Source organism: Cetorhinus maximus, chromosome 17 (genome assembly GCF_964194155.1).
Source record: "Cetorhinus maximus chromosome 17, sCetMax3.hap1.1, whole genome shotgun sequence".
Lineage (NCBI taxonomy): Eukaryota > Metazoa > Chordata > Chondrichthyes > Lamniformes > Cetorhinidae > Cetorhinus > Cetorhinus maximus.
In genome coordinates this window covers 73,952,222-73,974,838 of record NC_135895.1, presented here as the reverse complement: position 1 = coordinate 73,974,838, position 22,617 = coordinate 73,952,222, and the positions used below count along the sequence as shown (strand labels likewise).

Sequence of the window (22,617 nt, the reverse complement as noted above, 5' to 3'; positions counted from 1 at the left end):
TGCTGATCACAAATGTTGCGATACATTAATCAGAAGATGACAACCAGAAGGAGGAAAGCCCAAACCTCTGTTTATTAATGATTCGTTACAGCTCCCAGTGCATCAATACTTCAACCTGTGCATCGATATTTCAAATAAATAGTCATTTGCTAGTACAGAACCTGAGAATTTCTGAAAAAAGAGACATGCTATCTAAGCTTTTTGTCTTGCACTCATCAGGACAGCTCGCAAGAGATTACCAAACTGTAATGGGGGAACAACAATTTATACTGCACGAGGAGAGAGTGCTGATTGGTTGGCAAGTGGACTATGATTGGTGGAGGCATTGGCCTGGGGAATGAACCAGGGAATGACTGCACCTTTTTCATCCAAACAAAAGCCTAGAAACAAAGTGTGGACGTGTTCCTTCTTTCTGCAAAGGACAGGGCCCTGTGTGTGAATGTCTGTGGCATCTAGCATGTGTAAGTGATCCACACTGCGAGCCCAACTTAAACTGGTTTTCAGTATAATCCTTAGCACAATTAGGATTGTTTAGCAGGTGCTGTCCAATCGTACAATCACATCTAATGTTGCACACCATGTTTTGAGATTTGTAGGCATGTGTTGGTTGGGTACAGTCAGTACTTTGCCTGTTACGAACAGCTGAAGGGGCATGCTGTTTAATGTGCTCTACCAGTCATTGGGATGCAAATTTGATGCTGAAATAGGGCGCATCAATGCTATCCTGTGGGATAATGTCTACCCTGATCAGATCACTGCTCACATATATCACGCAAACTCATGGGCCTAAGGCTGCAACTTTGGTCCTGAAAAGTGCCCAGTCTACGTCAGATTACCCTGGGTAAGGTGTCTCAAAAATTTGAGCAACAGGTGAACTGTTTCACGCTGCTACTATGCAGTAACAACACGAGTGGTATTTGCCACTAACAGAATGCTGCTGTCAAGCCTAAAAGACATTCTGCCTGTCACATGTATATCAATTGTATATGATTTTCAGTGCTGGTGTGATGCCAAGTATGTTGACATACATCCCAATGACTGGCGGATGGTATCAAAGAACATGTCTTAGCCACTGTGCGCTATGGACAATGTACAGGCCACACCCAACTAGCCCGTGCTTGCAAAACTCAAACTCAATACATAGTGTCCAGTATTAGATGTGAATGTGCAATTGGACAACACCTGCCAAACAATCCTAATTGTGCTAAGGATTACACTGAAAACTAGTTTAAGTTGGGCTCACTTACACATGTTGGAACCAAACAGTCACACACAGGGCCCTGTCCTTTGTACAGAGGAACGTGTCCACGCTTTGCACCTTTTCCATCCAAACAAAAGCTTAGCGGACAATCATTCCCTGGTTCATTCCCCAGGGCAATGCCTTGACAATCATAGTTGACCTACCTGGTTTGAACCTGAACAAAGCTGGACGGCTGCCTGTTCCATGCTACATTCTCCATGGCAACACCTCCACCAACCAGAGAACACTTGCCAACCAATCAGCACTCTTTATGCAGTATAAATTGTTGTTCCCCCATTACAGTGTGGTAATCTCTCGTGAGCTGTCCTGATGGGTGCAAAACAAAAAGCTGAGATAGCATGTCTCCTTTTTCAGCAATATTTCAACCACTGCAATAATACAAGCAACAGGGATCAGGCTGTGGAACGTTCCGCATTGCGCAATGTCAGAGGACACTTCTGTGATTTTGTGCCCAGGATACTAGAGCATGGGGCAGTGTCTAAGACTCGGGAAAGGAAAGTTCAAGATTGATGTCAGGATGCACAGCTTCAAACAAGCCGATCTGCCCTGGCGTTGGGTTCTGGGTGCAGGTCAGAACTTTTGAGATGCGTTGGGTTGGTGCTGAGTCTACAGTGCAATGGGATCTCTCTCCTTTATCGATCACATGACCTTGCTGAGTGGGACACTGCTCAACCCGTTTTTGATTTCACCGACTGTAAGTGTTTAGGTGTTTCTCATACCTTAAAGGACTGCACAAAGGTCCAGAGCAGGATTCGGATGGTATAGCCCTGACGGAGGAGCTTGATCAGCCGGGCAGCACGGAACAACTTCAGGAAGTTCAGATTCACAAACTTTAACTGTGGAGAGATTCGAATGCTGGATCAAAGGAATTCTTTCACCATCTGTGTCACAGTAACAATCACTGCCTGTCATCAAGCTGCACCTTCATGGGGTATTGGGGCATGTTTCTTTCTGAAAACTCTCGGCAATCCCATCTCCTTTCCTGCTTTCTACCGTCCCACACCTTGGCAGTGAAACAAGCAGCAAACAAGATTCCCCTCGCTAGCTTCTCTAACCAGCATCTATCACTGCCCGAATACCGCAATACCTCGTAAATGCCCCAATACCCCATTGCTGCCCCAATACACCGAATATGCCCCAATACCCCGTAAATGCCCCAATACCCTGTAAATGCCCCAATACACCGTCGTTGTCCCAATACCCTGTAAATGTCCAATACCCCATAAATGCCCCTATACCCCGTAAATGCCCCAATACCCCGTAAATGCCCCAATACACCGTCGCTGCCCCAATACCCTGTTGATGCCCCAGTACCCCGTTAATCCCCCAAAACTCTGTCAATGCCCTAATACCCCATCAAGGTCCCAATGCACTGACAATATCCCAATACCCTGTCAATATCCGAATATTCCGTCAACGTCCCAAAACACTTTCAGTGCCCCAGTACCCTGTCAACATTCCAATATACCATCACTGCCCCAATGCCCCGTCAATGCCCCAATACCCCCTCAATGCCCCAATACCCCCTCAATGCCCCAATGCACTATCACTGCTCCACTACCCCATCACTGCCCCAATACCCCGTCAATGCCCCAATATTCTGTCAATATCCCAATAGCTGTCAATGCCCTAATACACTTTCAATATCCCAATACTCTGTCAATGTCCCACTACACCATCAGTGCGTCAATACCCTGTCAATGTCCCAATACCCTGTCAATATCCCAATATCCTGTCAATGTCCCAATATCCTGCCAATGTCCCAATATCCTGCCAATGTCCCAATACCCTGTCAATGCCCCAATACCCTGTCAATGCCCCAATACTCTGTTTATGTCCCAATATCCTGTCAATGCCCCAATATCCTGTCAATGTCCCAAAACCTTAACAATGTCCCAATTCCCTGTGAATGCCCAAAGCCCTGTCAATGCACCAATGCGCTGTCAATGTCCCAATACCCCGCAATGTCCCAATAACCTGTCAATGCCTTAATGCCCTGTCACTGCCTTAATGCCCTGTCAATGCCCCAATATGCCATCGGTATCCCAATACTCTGTCAATACCCCAGTACACCATCAGTGCTCCAGTACCCTGTCAATACCCTAATACACCATCAGCGCCTCAATATCCTGTTACTGCCCCAATGCCCCATCAATGCCCCATCAATGTCCCAATATCCTGTCAATGCCCCAATACCCTGTCAATGTCCCAAAACCCTGTCAATGCCCCAATACCCTGTCAATGACACAATATCCTGTCAATGTCCCAATACCTTGTCAATGCCCCAATACCCTATCAATGCCCCAATACCCTGTCAATGTCCCAATATCCTGTCAATGCCCCAATACCCTGTCAATGCCCCAATATGCTGTCAATGCCCCAATATCCTGTCAATGTCCCAATACCCTGTCAATGCCCCAATATCCTGTCAATACCCCAATACCCTGTCAATGCCCCAATATCCTGTCAATGTCCCAATATCCTGTCAATGTCCCAATATCCTGTCAATGTCCCAATACCCTGTCTATGTCCCAATATCCTGTCAATGTCCCAATACCCTGTCAATGCCCCAATGCCCCATCAATGCCCCAACACACCATCACTGCTACAATACCCCCTCAATGCCCCAATACACCATCACTGCTCCAATACACCATCACTGCTCCAATACCACCTCAATGCCCCAATACACCATCACTGCCCCAATGCCCAGTCAATACCCCAATGCCCAGTCAATACCCCAATACACCATCACTGCCCCAATGCCCCATCAATGCCCCAATAGCCCCTCAATTCCCCAATACCCCATCAATGCCCCAATACCCTGTCAATGCCCCAATATTCTGTCAATATCCCAATACCTGTCAATGTCCTAATACACTTTCAATATCCCAATACCCTGTCAATGCCCCACTACATCACCAGTGCCCCAATACTCTGTCAATGTCCCAATACCCTGTCAATGTCCCAATACCCTGTCAATGTCCCAATACCCTGTCAATGCCCCAATACCCTGTCAATGCCCCAATACCCTGTCAATGCCCCAATACTCTGTCAATGTCCCAATACCCCGTCAATGTCCCAATACCCTGTCAATGCCCCAATAACCTGTCAATGTCCCAATATCCTGTCAATGCCCCAATATCCTATCAATGTCCCAATATCCTGTCAATGCCCCAATATCCTGTCAATGCCCCAATATCCTGTCAATGTCCCAATACCCTGTCAATGCCCCAAAACCTTGATAATGTCCCAATACCCTGTTAATGTCCCAATATCCCAATGCCCCAATACCCCAACCATATCAGTGTCTCTCTCTCTCTCTCTCTCGCCCTCACTCCCAGCCCTGCCCTCTCTCACTTTCCCTCAATCCTAATCCTGCCCTCTCTTTCTCCCTCACTCCCAATCCTCCTCTCTCTCATTCTCCCTCACTCCTAACCCTGCCCTCTCTCACTCCCACTCACTCCCAATCCTGCCCTCTTTCACTCTCCCTCACTCCCAATCCTGCCCTCTCTCACTCTCCCTCACCCCCAATCCTGCCCTCTCTCACTCTCCCTCACTCCCAATCCTGCCCTCTCTCGCTCTTCCTCATTCCCAATCCCGCCCTTTCTCATTCTCCCTCACTCCCAATCCTGCCCTCACTCTCTCTCACTCTCAATCCTGCCCTCGCTCACATCTCTCACTCCCTCACTCCCAATCCTGCTCTCTCTCACCATCAATCTTGCATTCTCTCATTGTCTCATTCCCTATCATGCCCTCTCTCTCTCATTCGAAATGCTGCCCTTCATTCTCTTTCATTGCCAATCATGCCCTCACTCACTCTCTCGCAAAACATACACACTCCCAATTGTGTACTCTTTCCCAGGCTTCCTCACACACTGATATGTATTAGACTGAAGGTCCATACATTGCACTCGTTAACGATGATCTCACTGATGCTGCCCACCACCGTCACAAAGTCAAACACGTTCCAGGAGTCTCGGAAGTAATTCTGGGAGGAGGGAATAAACATTAGACGTCAGAATAGCAAATGGAAAACCATTTCCAGATAGTCTCCTTAGCAAACATGCTGTGCAAACTGTAACTGCTGCATGAGGCACAGACTCAGTGGTCAGGGATTGAGCTGGAGCTGGCTGGGATCATCCAAAGTTATGGTTCCGATAACCAGACATCACTGAAATCACAGGGCTTCCCAAAATCAGAATAACTCAGCTCCCTCACACCCTATTACATTACTTGCTTTTTACGGCTTGATAAATTGCACTTTTCCATATGTTGTGTGAAACATTCCCAGGACAGGTACAGCACGGGGTTAGGGACAGGGTAAAGCTCCCTCTACACTGTCCCCATCAAACACTCCCAGGACAGGTACAGCACAGGGTTAGATACAGAGTAAAGCTCCCTCTACACTGTCCCCATCAAACACTCCCAGGACAGGTACAGCACAGGGTTAGACACAGAGTAAAGCTCCCTCTGAACTGACCCCATCAAACACTCCCAGGACAGGAACAGCACGGGGTTAGATACTAGTAAAACTCCCTCTACACTGTCCCCATCAAACACTCCCAGGACAGGTACAGCACAGGGTTAGATACAGAGTAAAGCTCCCTCTACACTGTCCCCATCAAACACTCCCAGGACAGGTACAGCACAGGGTTAGATACAGAGTAAAGCTCCCTCTACACTGTCCCCATCAAACACTCCCAGGACAGGAACAGCACGGGGTTAGATACTAGTAAAACTCCCTCTACACTGTCCCCATCAAACACTCCCAGGACAGGTACAGCACAGGGTTAGATACAGAGTAAAGCTCCCTCTACACTGTCCCCATCAAACACTCTCAGGACAGGTACGGCACGGGGTTCAATACAGAGTAAAGCTCCCTCTACACCGTCCCCATCAAACACTCCCAGGACAGGTGCAGCATGGAGTTAGATACAGAGTAAATCTCTCTGTACCTCAATCTCGTCATTAAGTGTTCAATTTTGTCCATTGCTGACCATGGTGTAGAGATTTCACTTCATCCCCCTGGTTGTCACAAACTCCGTTTCTGTGTGGAGCGAGTCATGGCTCCATCTATCCTGATCTGTAATGTTTGAATTGCAACATTTTCCCCAAAGTATTTTTTTTGTCTCTTTGCTCACCAGGAATCCGAAGGCAATGATTTTGAGGATACACTCGAGTGTGAAGCTGATGGTGAAGGCGATATTCATGAACTTTAGGACACTCACGAAGCCTGATGGGGGAGAATGATGCTGCAATAAAAACACACACAGACACAATAAGGGTAGAACCTGTCTGACAAGCTAACTTACATGACCTCAACACTGGGAAATAAATAACACCAATCTTACTTTAACCCATCAGGCAACAGTGAGTAAAAGGAGTTAGTGGATCGATTGGAGTCCAAACATCACTCATACTATTCCCATAGGACGGATTAGGATCAGCTTGAGCTCGGCAATTAAAAAGGGAATGGATGGAGGGATCCAGTGTCCGTAAAGGTACCAATTCATTCTGTGATTAATTAGACTGTGACACCCCAGCCAGTGATGCCAGAAACATGCAGTGATGCCGAGGTAGTTTGTGAAACCCAGGAATTGCCAGAGATGGGTAGCGACAGCCAGAGATCGGCAGTGCCTCCCAGAGACTGCTAGACAATATCCAGTGCAACCCAGCAATACTCAGCATTGCTTAGTTAAACCCAGGTACCTCAATGCAACCAATGTTACCCAATAATTTGAAATGTTCTCCAGCAATGCTCAGTTATTACTCACTGATCAAAAAATAAAAATGCCGGAATTACTCAGTAGATCATAGTGTCATTTATGGCACAGAAGGAGGCTACTCGTGTTGGTTCCCCATGGGACAATCCAGTCAGTCCCACTCCCCCACCACTCTATCCCTGTGTCCCGTAAGTTTATTTCCCTCAAGTGCCCATCCAATTTCCTGTTGAAATTATTCATCGTCTCTGCTTCCACTCCCCTCGTGGGCAGCGAGTTCCAGGTCATCACCACTCGCTGTGTGAACAAGTTCTTCCTCACATTCCCCCTGTATCTCTTGTTCAAAACCTTAAATCTGTGTCCCCCAGTCCTTGTACCATCAGCCAATGGGAACAGCTTTTCTTTGTCTACCTTATCTAAATCTCTCCTAATCTCGTACCCCTCTATCAAATCTCCTCTCAATCTCCTTTGCTCCAAGGAGAACAACCCCAGCTTCTCCAACCTAACTTTGTAACTAAAATCCCTCATCCCTGGAACCATTCCAGTAAATCTCCTCTCCACCCTCGCATCCTTCCTAGAGTGTGGGAACCGTGGTCTGGAAGCACCTGTGGATTGAGGAACAGAGTTAATGTTTCAGGCCTGTGACCTTCCATCAAGTTCTGTCTCCTCACTCCACAGATGTCGCCAGACTCGCTGAATGTTTCCAACGTTTTCTGTCTTTATTTCAGATTTCCAACATCTGCAGTATTTCCCTTTAGAATAGCTCATGGAAACTCAGGAAACCCAATTATAACCAGGACTACCAAATGTTACCCAGAGTATTTTCTGGTCTTAACCATTATTATCCAATGTTGCTCAGTGTGTCTCAGGGTCCCCCACAGGAATAGACATTCAGTCCTTTGAGCTAGATTTGCTTTTCAGTCAGATCATGGTTGGCCTGTGTCTCAATTCCATTGGCCCACCTTAACTCCATATCAATCATTATCATCACCCAGTGAAAGCTAGCTAATTCCAGTGCTATAGATTACTGTTCAGGTTACTGTTGACCTAGTGATAATGAGGGTTACCCTATCATAGCTAAAATTACCTAGCATGAGTCAGTAAAGACATAGTGAGAGCCAGTATTATAAATTGTTACGTGATGTAAACTAGTGTTACTCAGTGTTTCTCGGTGTTGCTCAGTATTGCAGTGTAATCCAGTGTTACTCGATATTACCAGTGTTACAGTGTTTAACCCAGTGCTACTCAGCGTTCCCCAGTATTTTAATGTTTACCCTAATGTTACTTGGTATTATCCAGTGTTAGAGTATTATTCAGGATGACCGTGCAATCCAGTGTTACTCAGCATTATCCAGTGATACAGTGTAGCCCAGTGTTATTCAGTATTATTCAAGGTGACAGTGTAATCAGTGTTACTCAGTATTATCCAGCATTACAGCATAAGCCAGAGTTATTCAGTATTATTCAGGATGACAGTGCAACCCAGTGTTACTCAGTACTATACAGTGTGACACAGTGTTATGATCCCTGTAAAGACTGACCAATTTCTTCTGGAAAATGAATTTTCTAAATCACCAAGGGAAAGAATCACATAACAAGGTTTCAGGTTTTAAGACCCTTCCTGTAACAAACAAACTAAAATCAACATAGGTCAAACATTACTTAATGGGAAACTGATACATCAAACTAAAGAAAAGGTAACTAATTAATGCAATAGAAATACACCTTCCAAACTTTTCCTTGTGCACTGCACTTCTGGTAAATGTGCAGCATTACAAGACCAAGTCCAAAATTACTCCCAGTTCTCCAGCAGGTTCACTTCTTACTGCCACGCTAGGTTAAAATTTCCAGTGTCCTGCAAAAGTTATTCCACTCAGCCTGAGCCTTCCAGAGCGAACTTTCACTCGCAAGGCTCACTTTGGTGACTACTTGTTCCCTAAATCTCCAAGAGTCCTGTTGGTTCTGTTCCTGTCCTCTCTGTGAGTTACTGTTTTCAAGTGTGAAAAATTCACTTTATTTCAATAGGTTTCTGTTTGAGTTTCTTCCACATGGCAACCAGATCACATGGGTCTGTATCCCAGTGGAGGTATTTAATATGAACTCACAGCCCCCTTTCCAGAACATTCTGTTTCATCTTTTTAAAGGATACATTTCAAAGTATAACTGTCTTGTAAAGATCAGTGTTCGCAAAACCAGTATTACAATATATAGCCCAGTGTTATTTAGTATTACTCTGTATTGCAGTTTGTAACCTAGTGTTATTCAGTATTACCCAGTATTACAGTGTTATTTAGTATTACCCAGCATTACAGTGTAATCCAGTGTTATTCAGTATTACCTAGGGTTAGAGTGTAACCCAGTGTTATTCAGTATTACCTAGGGTTAGAGTGTAACCCAGTGTTATTCAGTATTACAGTATATAACCCAGTGTTTTTCAGTAGTACCCAATATTATTGTGTAACCCTGTGTTATTCACTATTACAGAGTAACCCCAAGCGTTATTCAGTAGTACCCAGTATTTCTGTGTAACCCAGTGTTATTCACCATTACAATGTAACCCATTGTTATGCAGTATTACAGTATAACCCAGTTCAGTATTATTGTGTAACCCAGTGTTATTCAGCATTACTGTATAACCCAGTATTATTCAGTATTAGTGTATAACTCAGTGTTATTCAATGTTACTGTGTAACCCAGTGTTATTCAGTATTACTGTGTAACCCAGTGTTATTCAGTATTACTGTGTAATCCAGTGTTATTCAGTATTACTGTGTAACCTATTGTTATTCAGTATTACTGTGTAACCCAGTATTATTCAGTATTACTGTGTAACCCAGTATTATTCAGTGTTACTGTGTAACCCAGTATTATTCAGTGTTACTGTGTAACCCAGTGTTATTCAGTATTACTGCGTAACCCAGTATTATTCAGTGTTACTGTGTAACCCAGTATTATTCAGTATTACTGTGTAACCCAGTATTATTCAGTATTACTGTGTAACCCAGTATTATTCAGTATTACTATGTAACCCATTGTTATTCAGTATTACTGTGTAACCCAGTATTATTCAATGTTACTGTGTAACCCAGTATTATTCAGTGTTACTGTGTAACCCAGTATTATTCAGTATTACTGTGTAACCCAGTGTTATTCAGTATTACTATGTAACCCAGTGTTATTCAGTATTACTGTGTAACCCAGTATTATTCAATGTTACTGTGTAACCCAGTATTATTCAGTGTTATTGTGCAACCCAGTGCTATTCAGTGTTATGCAGTATTACTGTGTAACCCACTGTTACTCAGTATTATCCAGCATTGCAGTGTAGCTCAGTGTTACTCAAAATTACCCATTATTACTCTGTATTCCTGTTATTCTGGGATGTTAGCCAGTATTACCAAAACTGTGATATTTAGGAACATACCTTCATCATGAGGACCACTGTATTGAGTGCTATCATGGTCAGGATGGTGTATTCAAAGGAAGGTGACACCACAAAGTGCCAGACTCTGTACTGGAACGTCTGTCTGTTCTGCGGCATGTACCTTGTCAAGGGCTTGGCACTGATGGCAAACTCTATACAGGCTCTCTGGGGATAAAACACAGACAGTAAATACAGGGGCACAGGCCTTGAAATATTCTTTCCACATATTGCATAAATATCCCTCCTCTTTCCTAAATTCTTCTGTTGGATGCAGATCTGGGTGACAATCAGTTGCTGGGCTTGAACCACTCCAGGCATTCGAGTGGTCGAGGCTCAAACACTGATAGACTGTCAGACATACACACTGATCGGAGTGGAGGGCACAGTCCCCGAGGGAGTCAAGACAGATAGTAAAACTGGTAGGGTGGGTTGTGCAAATGCTCAGGGCAGGGGTTTAGGAGTTAAAGAACAAGCTGGTGAGGGAGCTAAAGTTTGAGGTAGAGGATGGGGGCGTGGAGTTGCGATTTAAAGGGGCACTTGGTGAAGGTTGAAATCATCAGCTGGAGTAGGCTAGTCAGCATTCAGTGAGAAGCACGTAGCTGGGGGACAAGGGAGTGGTGATAGAGGTGGGGTGATCAAAGGAGAGAAAAGTGCAGGAGGGAAGTGCAAAGGGTTAAGTTGAGCTGGGATGTGGAATACAAAGACAGTCAGGATCAGAATGAGAATGTAGAGTGGAGTCTGGAGCTCAGTCTAAGGTGAAAGGTGGGAGGGCACAGTAAATCCAGGATACAATGGGCGGATCTGGGAAAATACCCTGATTGGGAACACTGTTGCTTTGGAGGCAGCAAAGAAGAAATCTGCAGACTGGAAGGTAATAGCCATGAGGACTGCACAAGACTCTGCTCCAGATACAATAGAGCAATGGAGAGTTTAAATCTGCTGCTTTGTTTATTTGATACTTAAACATCACAGACACAATGTGACAAATGAGTGTGAATTGTAAAGTGTGTAGGAGGGAGAGAGTTTAAAGCAGGGGGAGAGGTTGGAGTGCAAAGGAGGGGGAGAATTTGGTGTAATGGATGGAGAGATTGAGTGAAGGAGAGAGTGAGCAGGAGAGGGAGAATCGTTGTGAAGGGGGGAAAGGGAGAGAGAGAAGAAGTGAGAGGGAGAATGAAGATAGTGAGGACCTCATTTTTCTCCAAGCTGCTCTCCTCCAGCATCTTGTCGCCTTGCTCCTGGAAGGTGATGATGATCAATGCCACGAAGATATTGACGAAGAAGAAGGGGAAGACAACGAAATATACAACGTAGAAGATGGACATTTCCATCCTGTTCCCTGGAATGGGTCCTTGATCTGCCTCTGTTACATCCACTGAATGCTGCAGGACCCTGTTAGAACACAGAGTTCAACAGCTTAATACCTCAGGCAAAGGAATGCTGCATACCCTCCTCATAAACCAAGCCTCAAACTGACTGGTGTCTCAATCCCACTCTCTCAGGGAGATATCTGTACACTGACTGGTGTCTCTCAGTCCCTCTCTCTCAGGGAGGTATCTGTACACTGACTGGTGTTTCTCAGTCCCTCTCTCTCTCAGAGAGATGGCTGTACACTGACTGGTGTCTCTCAGTCCCTCTCTCACTCAGGGAGATATCTGTATACTGACTAATGTCTCTCAGTCCCTCTCTCTCAGGGAGATGGTATACACTGACTGGTGTCTCTCAGTCCCTCTCTCTCTCTCAGGGAGATGGCTGTACACTGACTGGTGTCTCTCAGTCCCTCTCTCTCAGGGAGATATCTGTACACTGACTGGTGTCTCTCAGTCCCTCTCTCTCAGGGAGATATCTGTACACTGACTGGTGTCTCTCAGTGCCTCTCTCTCAGGGAGATGGCTGTACACTGACTGGTGTCTCTCAGTCCCCTCTCTCTCAGGGATATGGCTGTACACTGACTGTTGTCTCTCAGTCCTCTCTCTCTCAGGGAGATGGCTGTACACTGACTGGTGTCTCTCAGTCCCCTCTCTCTCAGGGATATGGCTGTACACTGACTGTTGTCTCTCAGTCCTCTCTCTCTCAGGGAGATGGCTGTACACTGACTGGTGTCTCTCAGTCCTCTCTCTCTCAGGGAGATATCTGTACACTGAATCAGTTCCTATCTGTTTAGAGATAGGGCAGTAACTTTGGAATAGGCAAGGACTATTCAGACCCTTGAGTCTGTCCACCATGATACCTTTTCCAGTTGTCCCCCAGAATCACAGCTTTTTGAGGGAGTGTGCCCCAGATTTCCACAAGCCTTGATGTGATGAACTATATTCTGACAATATCTCCCAACGGCCTAGCTCTAAGCTGAAGGTTATTCCCCTTGTTCTAGATCCCCCACCACAGGAAATAATTTGTTTCTATCGACCCTATCCTGCCTAACCCCTGATACTCTAAACTCAAGGCTAACCCCTGTCTCGGCACAATGCCCTCATGGTATGGTTTTTTGGTGGCGTAAGGAGCCTTATTCAAATTCGTTGATGACAAAGGTTCCTTTTCAATTCTTTCCGATATGCCAATGATGGTACTGTCTGCTGGTTAGCAGGTACTTACTGTGGCCAACCCTCTCCAGTGGAGACGGTGAATAGTGTCAGCAGGGCCCAGATGACGTTATCATAGTGAAAGTCATAACGTTTCCACTCACGGTCAACAACTTTATTTTCTGTCTCGTAAACCACATACTGGCCTCTGGATGGGGTCAGAAAAGAAGAATCTCATAAAGTGACAGACATATGCACATGTGCACACACATACACACTCACATATATACTCACAGACGCACACACATGTGCACACACATACACACTCACAGACGCACACACATGCACACACACATACACACTCACAGATGCACACACATGCGCACACACAGACGCACACACATGCACATTCTCAGACGCACACACATGCACACATACAGATGCACACACATACATACTCACAGACGCGCACACATGCGCACACAGATGCACACACAGATGCACATACCTGCACACACACAGACGCACATACATGCGCACACACAGACGCACACACATGTGCACACACAGATGAACACACACATGCACACACAGACGCACACACATATGCACACACAGACGCACACACATGCACACTCACATTAATACATTTGCACACAGGCAAGCCCACAGACACACGCGCACACACACAGGCATGCACAAGATACACACAAACTTACACAGAAACCCACACATACGCACACTTCTGGTTGTACATAAGATACAATACAGACACATACACACACACACAGGCATGCACAAGATACACACAAACTCACATACACATCTGCATGTGTGCAAGATACACACACACACACATATTTGTGCACACTCATATGCACACACGCCAATGAATACACATGACACGCAGGAACATACATGCACACCCACACACGTTGTAGTAGGGTAACTGAGGGCTCTGTCACCCAAGCGAGGCTGCAGCCCTTTTAAGAACTTATTCTGAAAGAGAGCTGCACCTGGAATGGGAGGACACTTTCCTAAGCCGATTGAGCACAAAAGTATAGTTTCATAGGAAATGGAGCTGAGAGTTGAAGAACTGAAAGATGTACTGCATGTTTTGCTTGAAAATAAAATGTTTGGGATATGGGTTGATCAAGGATTACAGCTTGGAAAATAAAGAAGGCTCCATGACAGCAGAGCCATGTATCAAAGCTCACACAGGAGAGCATGTCAGGGAGAGCATGTCAGGAACAGCATCAAGCATACCTAAAAATGAGGTGTCAACCTGGTGAAGTTATAAAACAGGATGACTTGCATGCCAAACAGCAAGTGACAGACAGAGCTAAACGATTCTACAACCAATGGATCAGATCTAGGCTCTGCAGTCCTGCCACATTCAGTCGTGAATGGTGGTGGACAATTAAACACCTCACTGGAGGAGGAAGCTCCACAAATATCCCCAACCTCAATGATGGGGGAGCCAAGCACATTAGTGCAAAAGATAAGGCTGAAGCATTTGCTACAACCTTCAGCCAGAAGTGCCGAGTGGATGATCCATCTCTGCCTCCTCCAGAAGTCACCAGCAACACAGATGCCAGTCTTCAGCCAATTCGATTCACTCCACGTGATGTCAAGAAATGGCTGAAGGCACTGGATACTGCAAAGGCTATGGGCCCTGACAATATTACGGCAATAGTACTGTAGACTTGTGCTCCAGAACTTGCCGTGCCCCTAGCCAAGCTGTTCCAGTACAGCTACAGCACTGGCATCTACCCGGCTATGAGGAAAATTGCCCAGGTATGTCCTGCACACAAAAAGCAGGACAAATCCAACCTGGCCAATTACCGCCCCATCAGTCTACTTTCGATCGTCAGTAAAGTAATGGAAGGGGTCATCAACAGTGCTATCAAGCAGCACTTGCTTAGCAATAACCTGTACACTGACGCCCAGTTTGGGTTCCACCAGGGCCACTTAGCTCCTGGCCTCATTACAGCCTTGGTTCAAACATGGACAAAAGAGCTGAACTCCTGTGGTGAGGTGAAAGTGACCGGCCTTGACATCAAGGCCATATTTGACTGAGTGTGGCATTAAGGAGCCCTAGCAAAACTGGAATCAATGGGAATCAGGGGGAAAACTCTCTGCTGGTTGAAGTCATACCTAGCATAAAGGAAGACGGTTGTGGTTGTTGGAGGTCAGTCATCTCAGGTCCAGGACATCACTGCAGGAGTTCCTCAGGATAGTGTCCTCAGGCCAACCATCTTAAGCTGCTTCATCAATGAACCTCCTTCCATCATATGGTCAGAAGTGGGGATGTTCGCTGATGATTGCACAATGTTCAGCACCAATCGTGACTCCTCAGATACTGAAGCAGTCCATGTCCAAATGCAGCAAGACCTGGACAATATCCAGGCTTGGGCTGACAAGTGGCAAGTAACATTTGCGCCACACAAGTACCAGGCAATGACCATCTCCAACAAGAGAGAATCCAACCATCGCCCCCTTGATGTTCAATGGCATTACAATCACTGAACGCCCCACTATCAACATCCTGGGGGTTACCATTGACCAGAAACTGAACTTGACTAGCCATATAAATACTGTGGCTACAAGAGCAGGCCAGAGGCTAGGAATCCTGTGGCAAGTAACTCATCTCCTGACTCCTCAAAGCCTGTCCACCATCTACAAGGCACAAGTCAGGAGTGTGATGCCTGGAAGAGTGCAGCTCCAACAACACTCAAGAAGCTTTACACCATCCAGGACAAAGCAATCCGCTTGATTAGCACCACATCCACATTCACTCCCTCCACCACCGACACACAGTAGCAGCAGTGTGTACCATCTACAAGATGCACTACAGGAATTCACCAAGGCTCCTTCAGCAGCACTTTCCAAACCCATGACCACTACCATCTAGAAGGACAAGGTCAGCAGATGGATGGGAACACCACCACCTGGAAGTTTCCCTCCAAGCCACTCACCATCCTGACTTGGAAATATATCACCATTCCTTCACTGTCGCTAGGTCAAAATCCTGGAACTCCCTCCTTAACAGCACTGTGGGTGTACCTACACCACATGGATTGCAGCGGTTCAAGATGGCAGTTCACCACCACCTTCTCAAGGGCAATTAGGAATGGGCAATAAATGCTGGCCCAGCCAGCGAAGCCCACATCCCATGAATGAAAAAAAAAACACACGAGCACATAAACACATGTTCCGAAGTGTTATATAGATACACATGCAAACACTCACTCATACACACACATATCACTTCAGGGTGTTACAGCTGAAGTATTTTTGAACTCTGGTTCCTGCTGTGAGACTACATGTTTGTAGTGTAGTATTCACTGTAGCACATGCAGTACTCTCTGAGTGCGCGCGCGTGTGTGTGAGTGCGTGTGCGTGTGTGGGAACACTTGCAGTATCTGCATGTGTGTCTGTAGGTAGGTGTGTGTGTATGGGGTATGAGGTGTGTGTGTGTGAGTACATGCGTGAGTATGTGCTTGTGTGTTTGAGTGAGTGAGTTGGGCGGATGGGACGTGTGTCTGTGTGAGTGAGTGTGAGAGTGAAAGAATGCGTGAGTGTCTGTGTGCTCGCGCGCGCGTGTGTGTGTGTGATAGAGTGTGTTTCTGTGTGTGTGGGGAGGGGTGGATGGTATGTGTGAGTTTGTGTGCGGTGTGGGGTGTGTTTAGGCGGGGATAGGATATGTGAGTGTGTGTGTGTGTGTAGGAGTGGATGGGATGTGTGAGTTTGTGTGTAGGTTGTGTGTATGGTGTGTACATGTGTGTGTCTGTGTGGTGTGTGCAGTGTGAGTGTGTATGGTGTGTGTGTATGGTGCATGCAGTGTGAGTGTGTGTCTGGTGTGTGGTGTGTGTGTATGGTGCGTGCAGTGTGTGTGTGTGTCTGGTGTGTGCAGTGTGAGTGTGTGTGGTGTGTGTGTATGGTGCGTGCAGTGTGGTGTGGTGTGGTGTGTGTGTATGATGCGTGCAGTGTACATGTGTGTGTGTGTACAGTGTAACCACATGCAATACACTCGGAGTTATGAGAGACCTCCATCACCTGCATTCCTTTTTAGTCAGCTTGCTGCTGTCTGTGCAGTAGAAAAACTTGCCCTTGAAGAGCTGTACAGCGATCACTGCAAAGATGAACATGAAGAGTTTGTAGACTATCAGGATGTTAAACACGTTCTTCAATGATGTCACCACGCAGTCGAACACCGCCTGAAACCAGAATACCACAGGCATCGTAACATCAAGACAAAGCCCTAAGCCCACCGACCCCCTTGCAATCTATGCCTTAGTTACTCCCGAAAGGGAGACAAGGAGTGCTGGATGATATGAAGCTGAATCAGGGCTTAAGAACATAAGAAATTGGAGGAGTAGTCCATGCAGCCCCCTTGAGCCTGCTCCACTATTCAATAAGATCATGACAGCATCCATCTCAACTCCGCTTTCCACCCAATCCCACTTTCCTCAATTCCAATCGTGTCCAAAAATCTATCAATCTCAGTCTTCAAGATAGTCAAAATGAAAGGTCCACAGCTCTCCGGGATAGGGCATTCCAAAGATTCTCAATGCTCTGAGCAAAGGAATTTCTTCTCAACTCAGTCCTAAATGATCGACCCCTTACCCTGAGACTGTGACCCCCATGTTCTAGACTCTTCAGCTGGGGGAACAGCCTCACAGTATCTATCCTTTCAAACCCGCCAAGAATTTTACACATTTCAATAGATTAACTCTCATTCTTCTAAGTTCCAGAAAATATAGGCTCAACCTCTCCTCAGAGCCTTGGGTGCTCCCTCCATAAGGAAAGTATATACTTCTTTAAGTAAGGAGGTTAGAGCTGTACACAATATTTCTTGCCAAATCACTCCACCTGTCCATATCTCTTTCCACTCTCTGTGCATCCTCCTCACAGCTTACTTTCTCACCTAACTTGGTGTCATCAGCAAACTTGGGTATATTACATTCAGCCCCCTCAGTTAAGTGATTGATATAGGTTTTAAATAGCTGAAACTCGAGCTCTGAACCTTGCGGTATTTTACTCGTTACACCCTGCCATCCCAAAAAATGACCTGTTTATTCTTACTTTGTGTTCTGTGATCCTTGATCTACTATATTATCCTTAATCCTATAAGCTCTAATATTATACAACAAACTCTTGTGTGTCACCTTATTGAATGTCTTTTGCCAATCTAAATATGCAATATTCTAATGTATGAGAACCATCCTTGAATCTGGGGAATTCTCATGCATCCACTACATCTGTGGTCACCTCTTTTAAACCTTAGGGTGTAGGCCATTGAGTCCAGAGAATTGTCCAGTACTTTTTTTCTTTCAGAATAATTATTTTAATGTCCTCACTCTCATTAGACCCTTGGTTCGTAACAATTTCCCATATGTTTTTTGTGTTCTCTATTGTGAAGGCAGACACAAAATATTTGTTTAATGTATCTACCATTTCCTTATTCCCCATAATAATTTCTCCTGTGCGGCTTCCAAGGGAACCATATTTATTTTTACTAATTTATTTTTGATATGCGGAAGTTTTAACAATCTGTTTTTCCATTTCTCACCCCTGTAAACATCAGTCTAATTTCTCCTTCCAACAATTTCTTGACCATCTTTGGCTGATACCCAAATACCCCACCTATATTCTCACTCCTTGTTGCAACATGATGTAACTCTTCTTTGAATCTAATAAGAATCTTCACTTCTCTAGCCTGGCTTAGCCTACATTTCCCATGGAGCCTCTACTCCTCAAGGGAATGCATATGTGTTAAGATTTGTCATGCCCAGTGAATTGATGTCCTATTGATAACTTAAAATATGGACTCTGTGTTCGTACAGAAGTTTCTGAAGCTATTTATTATTTAAATTGGACACTGATAAACCTTTAATATGGCCACCAAGAGTCAGGTGATCTTTGTAACTTCAACACAGACCATCTGAAACTTCCAGACAGTTCCTAATTTCCCATCCTTGATGGTGGCCTCCCTTGGAATGGACATATCAGATGAATACAATCTGTGGAATTCACACTTGTTAATGTTTGAGGATTTGCCCAAAACGCAAGCCCAGGTTCCATGGGCAGAATTTTTAGGTCGGCGGGCGGGCACGACTGGCGGGTTTAGGATCGGCTGGGGAAGGACCGCCGACTGTGATTGGCCCCCGACCACGATTTCATGCTGGCTGGCCAATTAACGGCCACCAGTGCGAAGCATGCGCTGAAATGGTCAGCACTGCAGGGGTGGGGGTGGGAGGAGGGCTGGCGCTGGCGCTGACGTAAGCATGGGCGCAGGTAAGCGCTGAATGAAAGCTCCTTGAAGGCAGAGAGCTGCCTCAGGGAGCTGAAGACCTGAAAACAATCAAATAAATAAAGCTTTTAAAATCAGGAGAAAAATATCTGAGCATCACAATCAGCACGTAGATGATAAAAATACTGCCGATAGATTTTTATTTCTTTATTTAATAATGGAAACTTCATCCCGCCCTTGGATGAGATTTCATGAAAAATGCAAAGGCCGCCTGGCCGATTCACCCGCCCGCCAACTGTCAGGTTGGACGGACCACAAAAACTGGAGACAATTGCAACTTTAATTACACTAATTGGCCTCTTAATTGTCGGCGGGCGCGCTTCTGACTTTTCCACACGCCTGCCGACTGAAATATCACACGAGCGCGGGATAACATCAGGCTCGCCCAACATCATCTTGTGCAATTTCGCATCTGATCGGGTCGGGCGTGTGCCCACCCGCTGACATTAAAATTCTGCCCCATGTCTCCGAGTTGGAACCCTTTGACAATGAGGACTGAGCAGAAACCAATTCACCCTGAGTAAGGGTCCATTGTATTATCTCCATTGTGTAGCAATGGCTTTCAGCTAAGCCAATATGGGCGGGCAATACCAGTATTGGTTACTTGACCGGCTGGAAATAATGAGTTTTATCTGAAGACCCAGAAAGACTTGGACAGTCTGCAGAAAACACCGAAAGAGACAGCCGCTGCAGCAGAACGTTGTGCCATCCTTGCCTTTAAGAACCTGGAAGCCATATATCTTTAAAGAGCCTCCCAGCCTGATTCCAAACTCTAAGCCCATCTGTCAAGGTATTAGCAAAAAACTGTGGATGCTGGAAATCTGAAACAAAAACAAAAATAGCTGGAAAAACTCAGCAGGTCTGGCAGCATCTGCGGAGAGGAACACAGTTAACGTTTCGAGTCCGTATGACTCTTCATCAGAACTAAGGAAATGTAGGAATGAGGTGAAATATAAGCTGGTTGAGGGGGGGTGGGACAGGTAGAGCTGGAAAGAGGGCCAGAGATAGGTGGAGGCAAAGAAGAGATTGCCAAAGATGTTTATCATTTTATCTCCACCTTTCAGCCCATTTCGATCTCTTCCCCCCACCCCACCCCAACCAGGGCCATCTGTCCCTTGCTCGTCCTGCTTTCTACCCTTAATGTCACCATTAGCACATTCCTTAGGTAACATCACCATCGTCAACACCATTTTGTCCTTTTGTCTGACATCTTTGGCAATCTCTTCTTTGCCTCCACCTATCACTGGCCCTCTATCCAGCTCTACCTGTCCCACCCCCCTCATCAGCTTATATTTCACCTCATTTCTACATTTCCTTAGTTCTGATGAAGAGTCATACGGACTCGAAACGTTAACTGTGTTCCTCTCCGCAGATGCTGTCAAACCTGCTGAGTTTTTCCAGCTATTTTTGTTTCTGTGTCAAGATATTGCCTCTTTCATTACCAGGCCTCCTGATACAAAACCACAAGTGCCAAGCTCTATGCCCTGCTGAACATCCATTTCTTTGGAGAAATCCTGTAATATTCTGGATATCTGATGTCAGTTATCTGAACACATGTGAACTACAATTCAGGAGTGGACAAAGACTCCTCTCTCTATTGACCCCACAGCGACTGTTCTTCTACCATGGACACAACATGTGAACTATGAACTGTGCTTTTGGTTTACAACTTGTAAAAGTAAACTAGTTTCTTGTGCGTGTGGGAGTGACTGATGTAGAGATTAGGCTTTTGGATTGAATATGTGAATAAATAACCCTCCCTAACCCACAAAAGCTTGCTGCTGTCATTTCTAAATTGACTACACACCCTGGTGGATAGGAACTTCCTCTTAAAAAAAAAACCCACACTGATTATGGACAGTAACAGAAAGGAATTGAGGATTTCAGTTCATCTCTCCAGACCCTGTCTTTAACACTTTTGAATTATCTCTTTAAATATCTACCATTGATGATCTAAAATTATATTTTTTTGCATAATTTCTTAATCTAACTCAGCCAATTTGCCCCACATACCTAAATAATTGACTTTGTTTAAAAACATTCCAGGTTCAGATTAAACCATAGCACTCTCAAACTCAAAACAAAATTCCAAATATTGTGATCACTCTTCCCCAGATCATCCTTTACCATAAGACTACTAATTAACCTTGTCTCATTACACAGCACTAGATCCAAAATAGCCTGTTCCCCAGTTGGTTCTTCAACTTATTGTTTTAGAAATCTATCCTGAATGCATTCCAAGAACTTGTCCTCTAAACTGTAGTTGCCAACTTGGTTTGTTCAGTTTATACGAAGATTAAACTCCCCCATGATTATTGGATCACCCTTGTTATGTGCTGCTCTAATTTTCAGACTTATGCTCCATTCAAAACTATAACTATTATTATGGGCCTTATAAACTTCTCCCATCAATGTTTTCTGCCTTTTGTTATTGCTTAGCTCCACCCATTTGATTCTACATCCTGATATTTTGGATAAAGATCCTTCTTCTCTTCTGTCTTTATCTAATCTTTCATTACCAGGACAACAGTTCATTTTCCATTCTGTCTGTCTTCTCGAAAAGTCAAATAACCTGGAATTCTCAATTCTCAACCTCGATGACTCTTGTAATGGTGTCTCAGTATTAACTATTGGATCAAGCTCATATATATCTGCAGAAAGTGCTGGAAAAACTCAGCAGGTCTGGCAGCATCTGTGGAGGGCGAAACAAAGTTAACATTTTGAGTCCAATATCTTTGGGTCTCCAAACTCCAGCTTCGAAGAAGAGTCATATTGGACTCAAAACGTTAACTCTGTTTCTCCCTCCACAGATGCTGCCAGACCTGCTGAGTTTCTTGGCACTTTGTTTTTATTTCAGATATCCAGTATCTGCTGTATTTTGTTTTCATTTATATCTGTATTGTGACGTTAATTTGTGCTATTTTATTACAAATGCCCCATCCTCTCAGATAATGTGCTCTTAATTTTAACTTCTTACTATTTTTCCCTGATGTGACCATAGTCACTAATGCTCTATTATTGTTGTTAAAATCTGTCTCTTCTGAACAAACTCTGCTCAATCTTACCCTAATCCCTACTCTGCTCTACAGACTTGACTTTTCTCTTTAGACTTGTAAATTTACTCTTCCCTGAACCACCACTACCCTCCAAGAGGTAGAATGAGAGAGATGATATAATTTCATATCATATCATCCCTCACTCTCACTTCTCATTTCTTTTCATGTGCGATGAGGGAAAGTCTAGGGGAACATCTAGGCAAAAACAATCACAACATATGAAGGTTTAGGATCAAGATTGAGAAGAATATAGGTAAGACAAAGACCAAAGTGATGACTTGGATAAAATAATACCAAGGAATTAAAAATGAAACTAGGGAA

The 22,617-nt window shown here is 44.9% G+C and overlaps 1 protein-coding gene across 1 annotated transcript in view; it reads right to left on the bottom strand.

Annotated features, from left to right (window-relative positions):
• The window catches only part of LOC144692683 (putative voltage-dependent R-type calcium channel subunit alpha-1E), a 902,642-nt gene that overhangs the window by 50,085 nt on the left and 829,940 nt on the right, over positions 1-22,617 (bottom strand). The window contains 7 exon segments of the mRNA XM_078561778.1: positions 1,981-2,097; positions 5,169-5,252; positions 6,406-6,516; positions 10,409-10,573; positions 11,596-11,797; positions 12,998-13,132; positions 16,984-17,144. Coding sequence (XP_078417904.1) covers positions 1,981-2,097; positions 5,169-5,252; positions 6,406-6,516; positions 10,409-10,573; positions 11,596-11,797; positions 12,998-13,132; positions 16,984-17,144 — 975 coding nt within the window.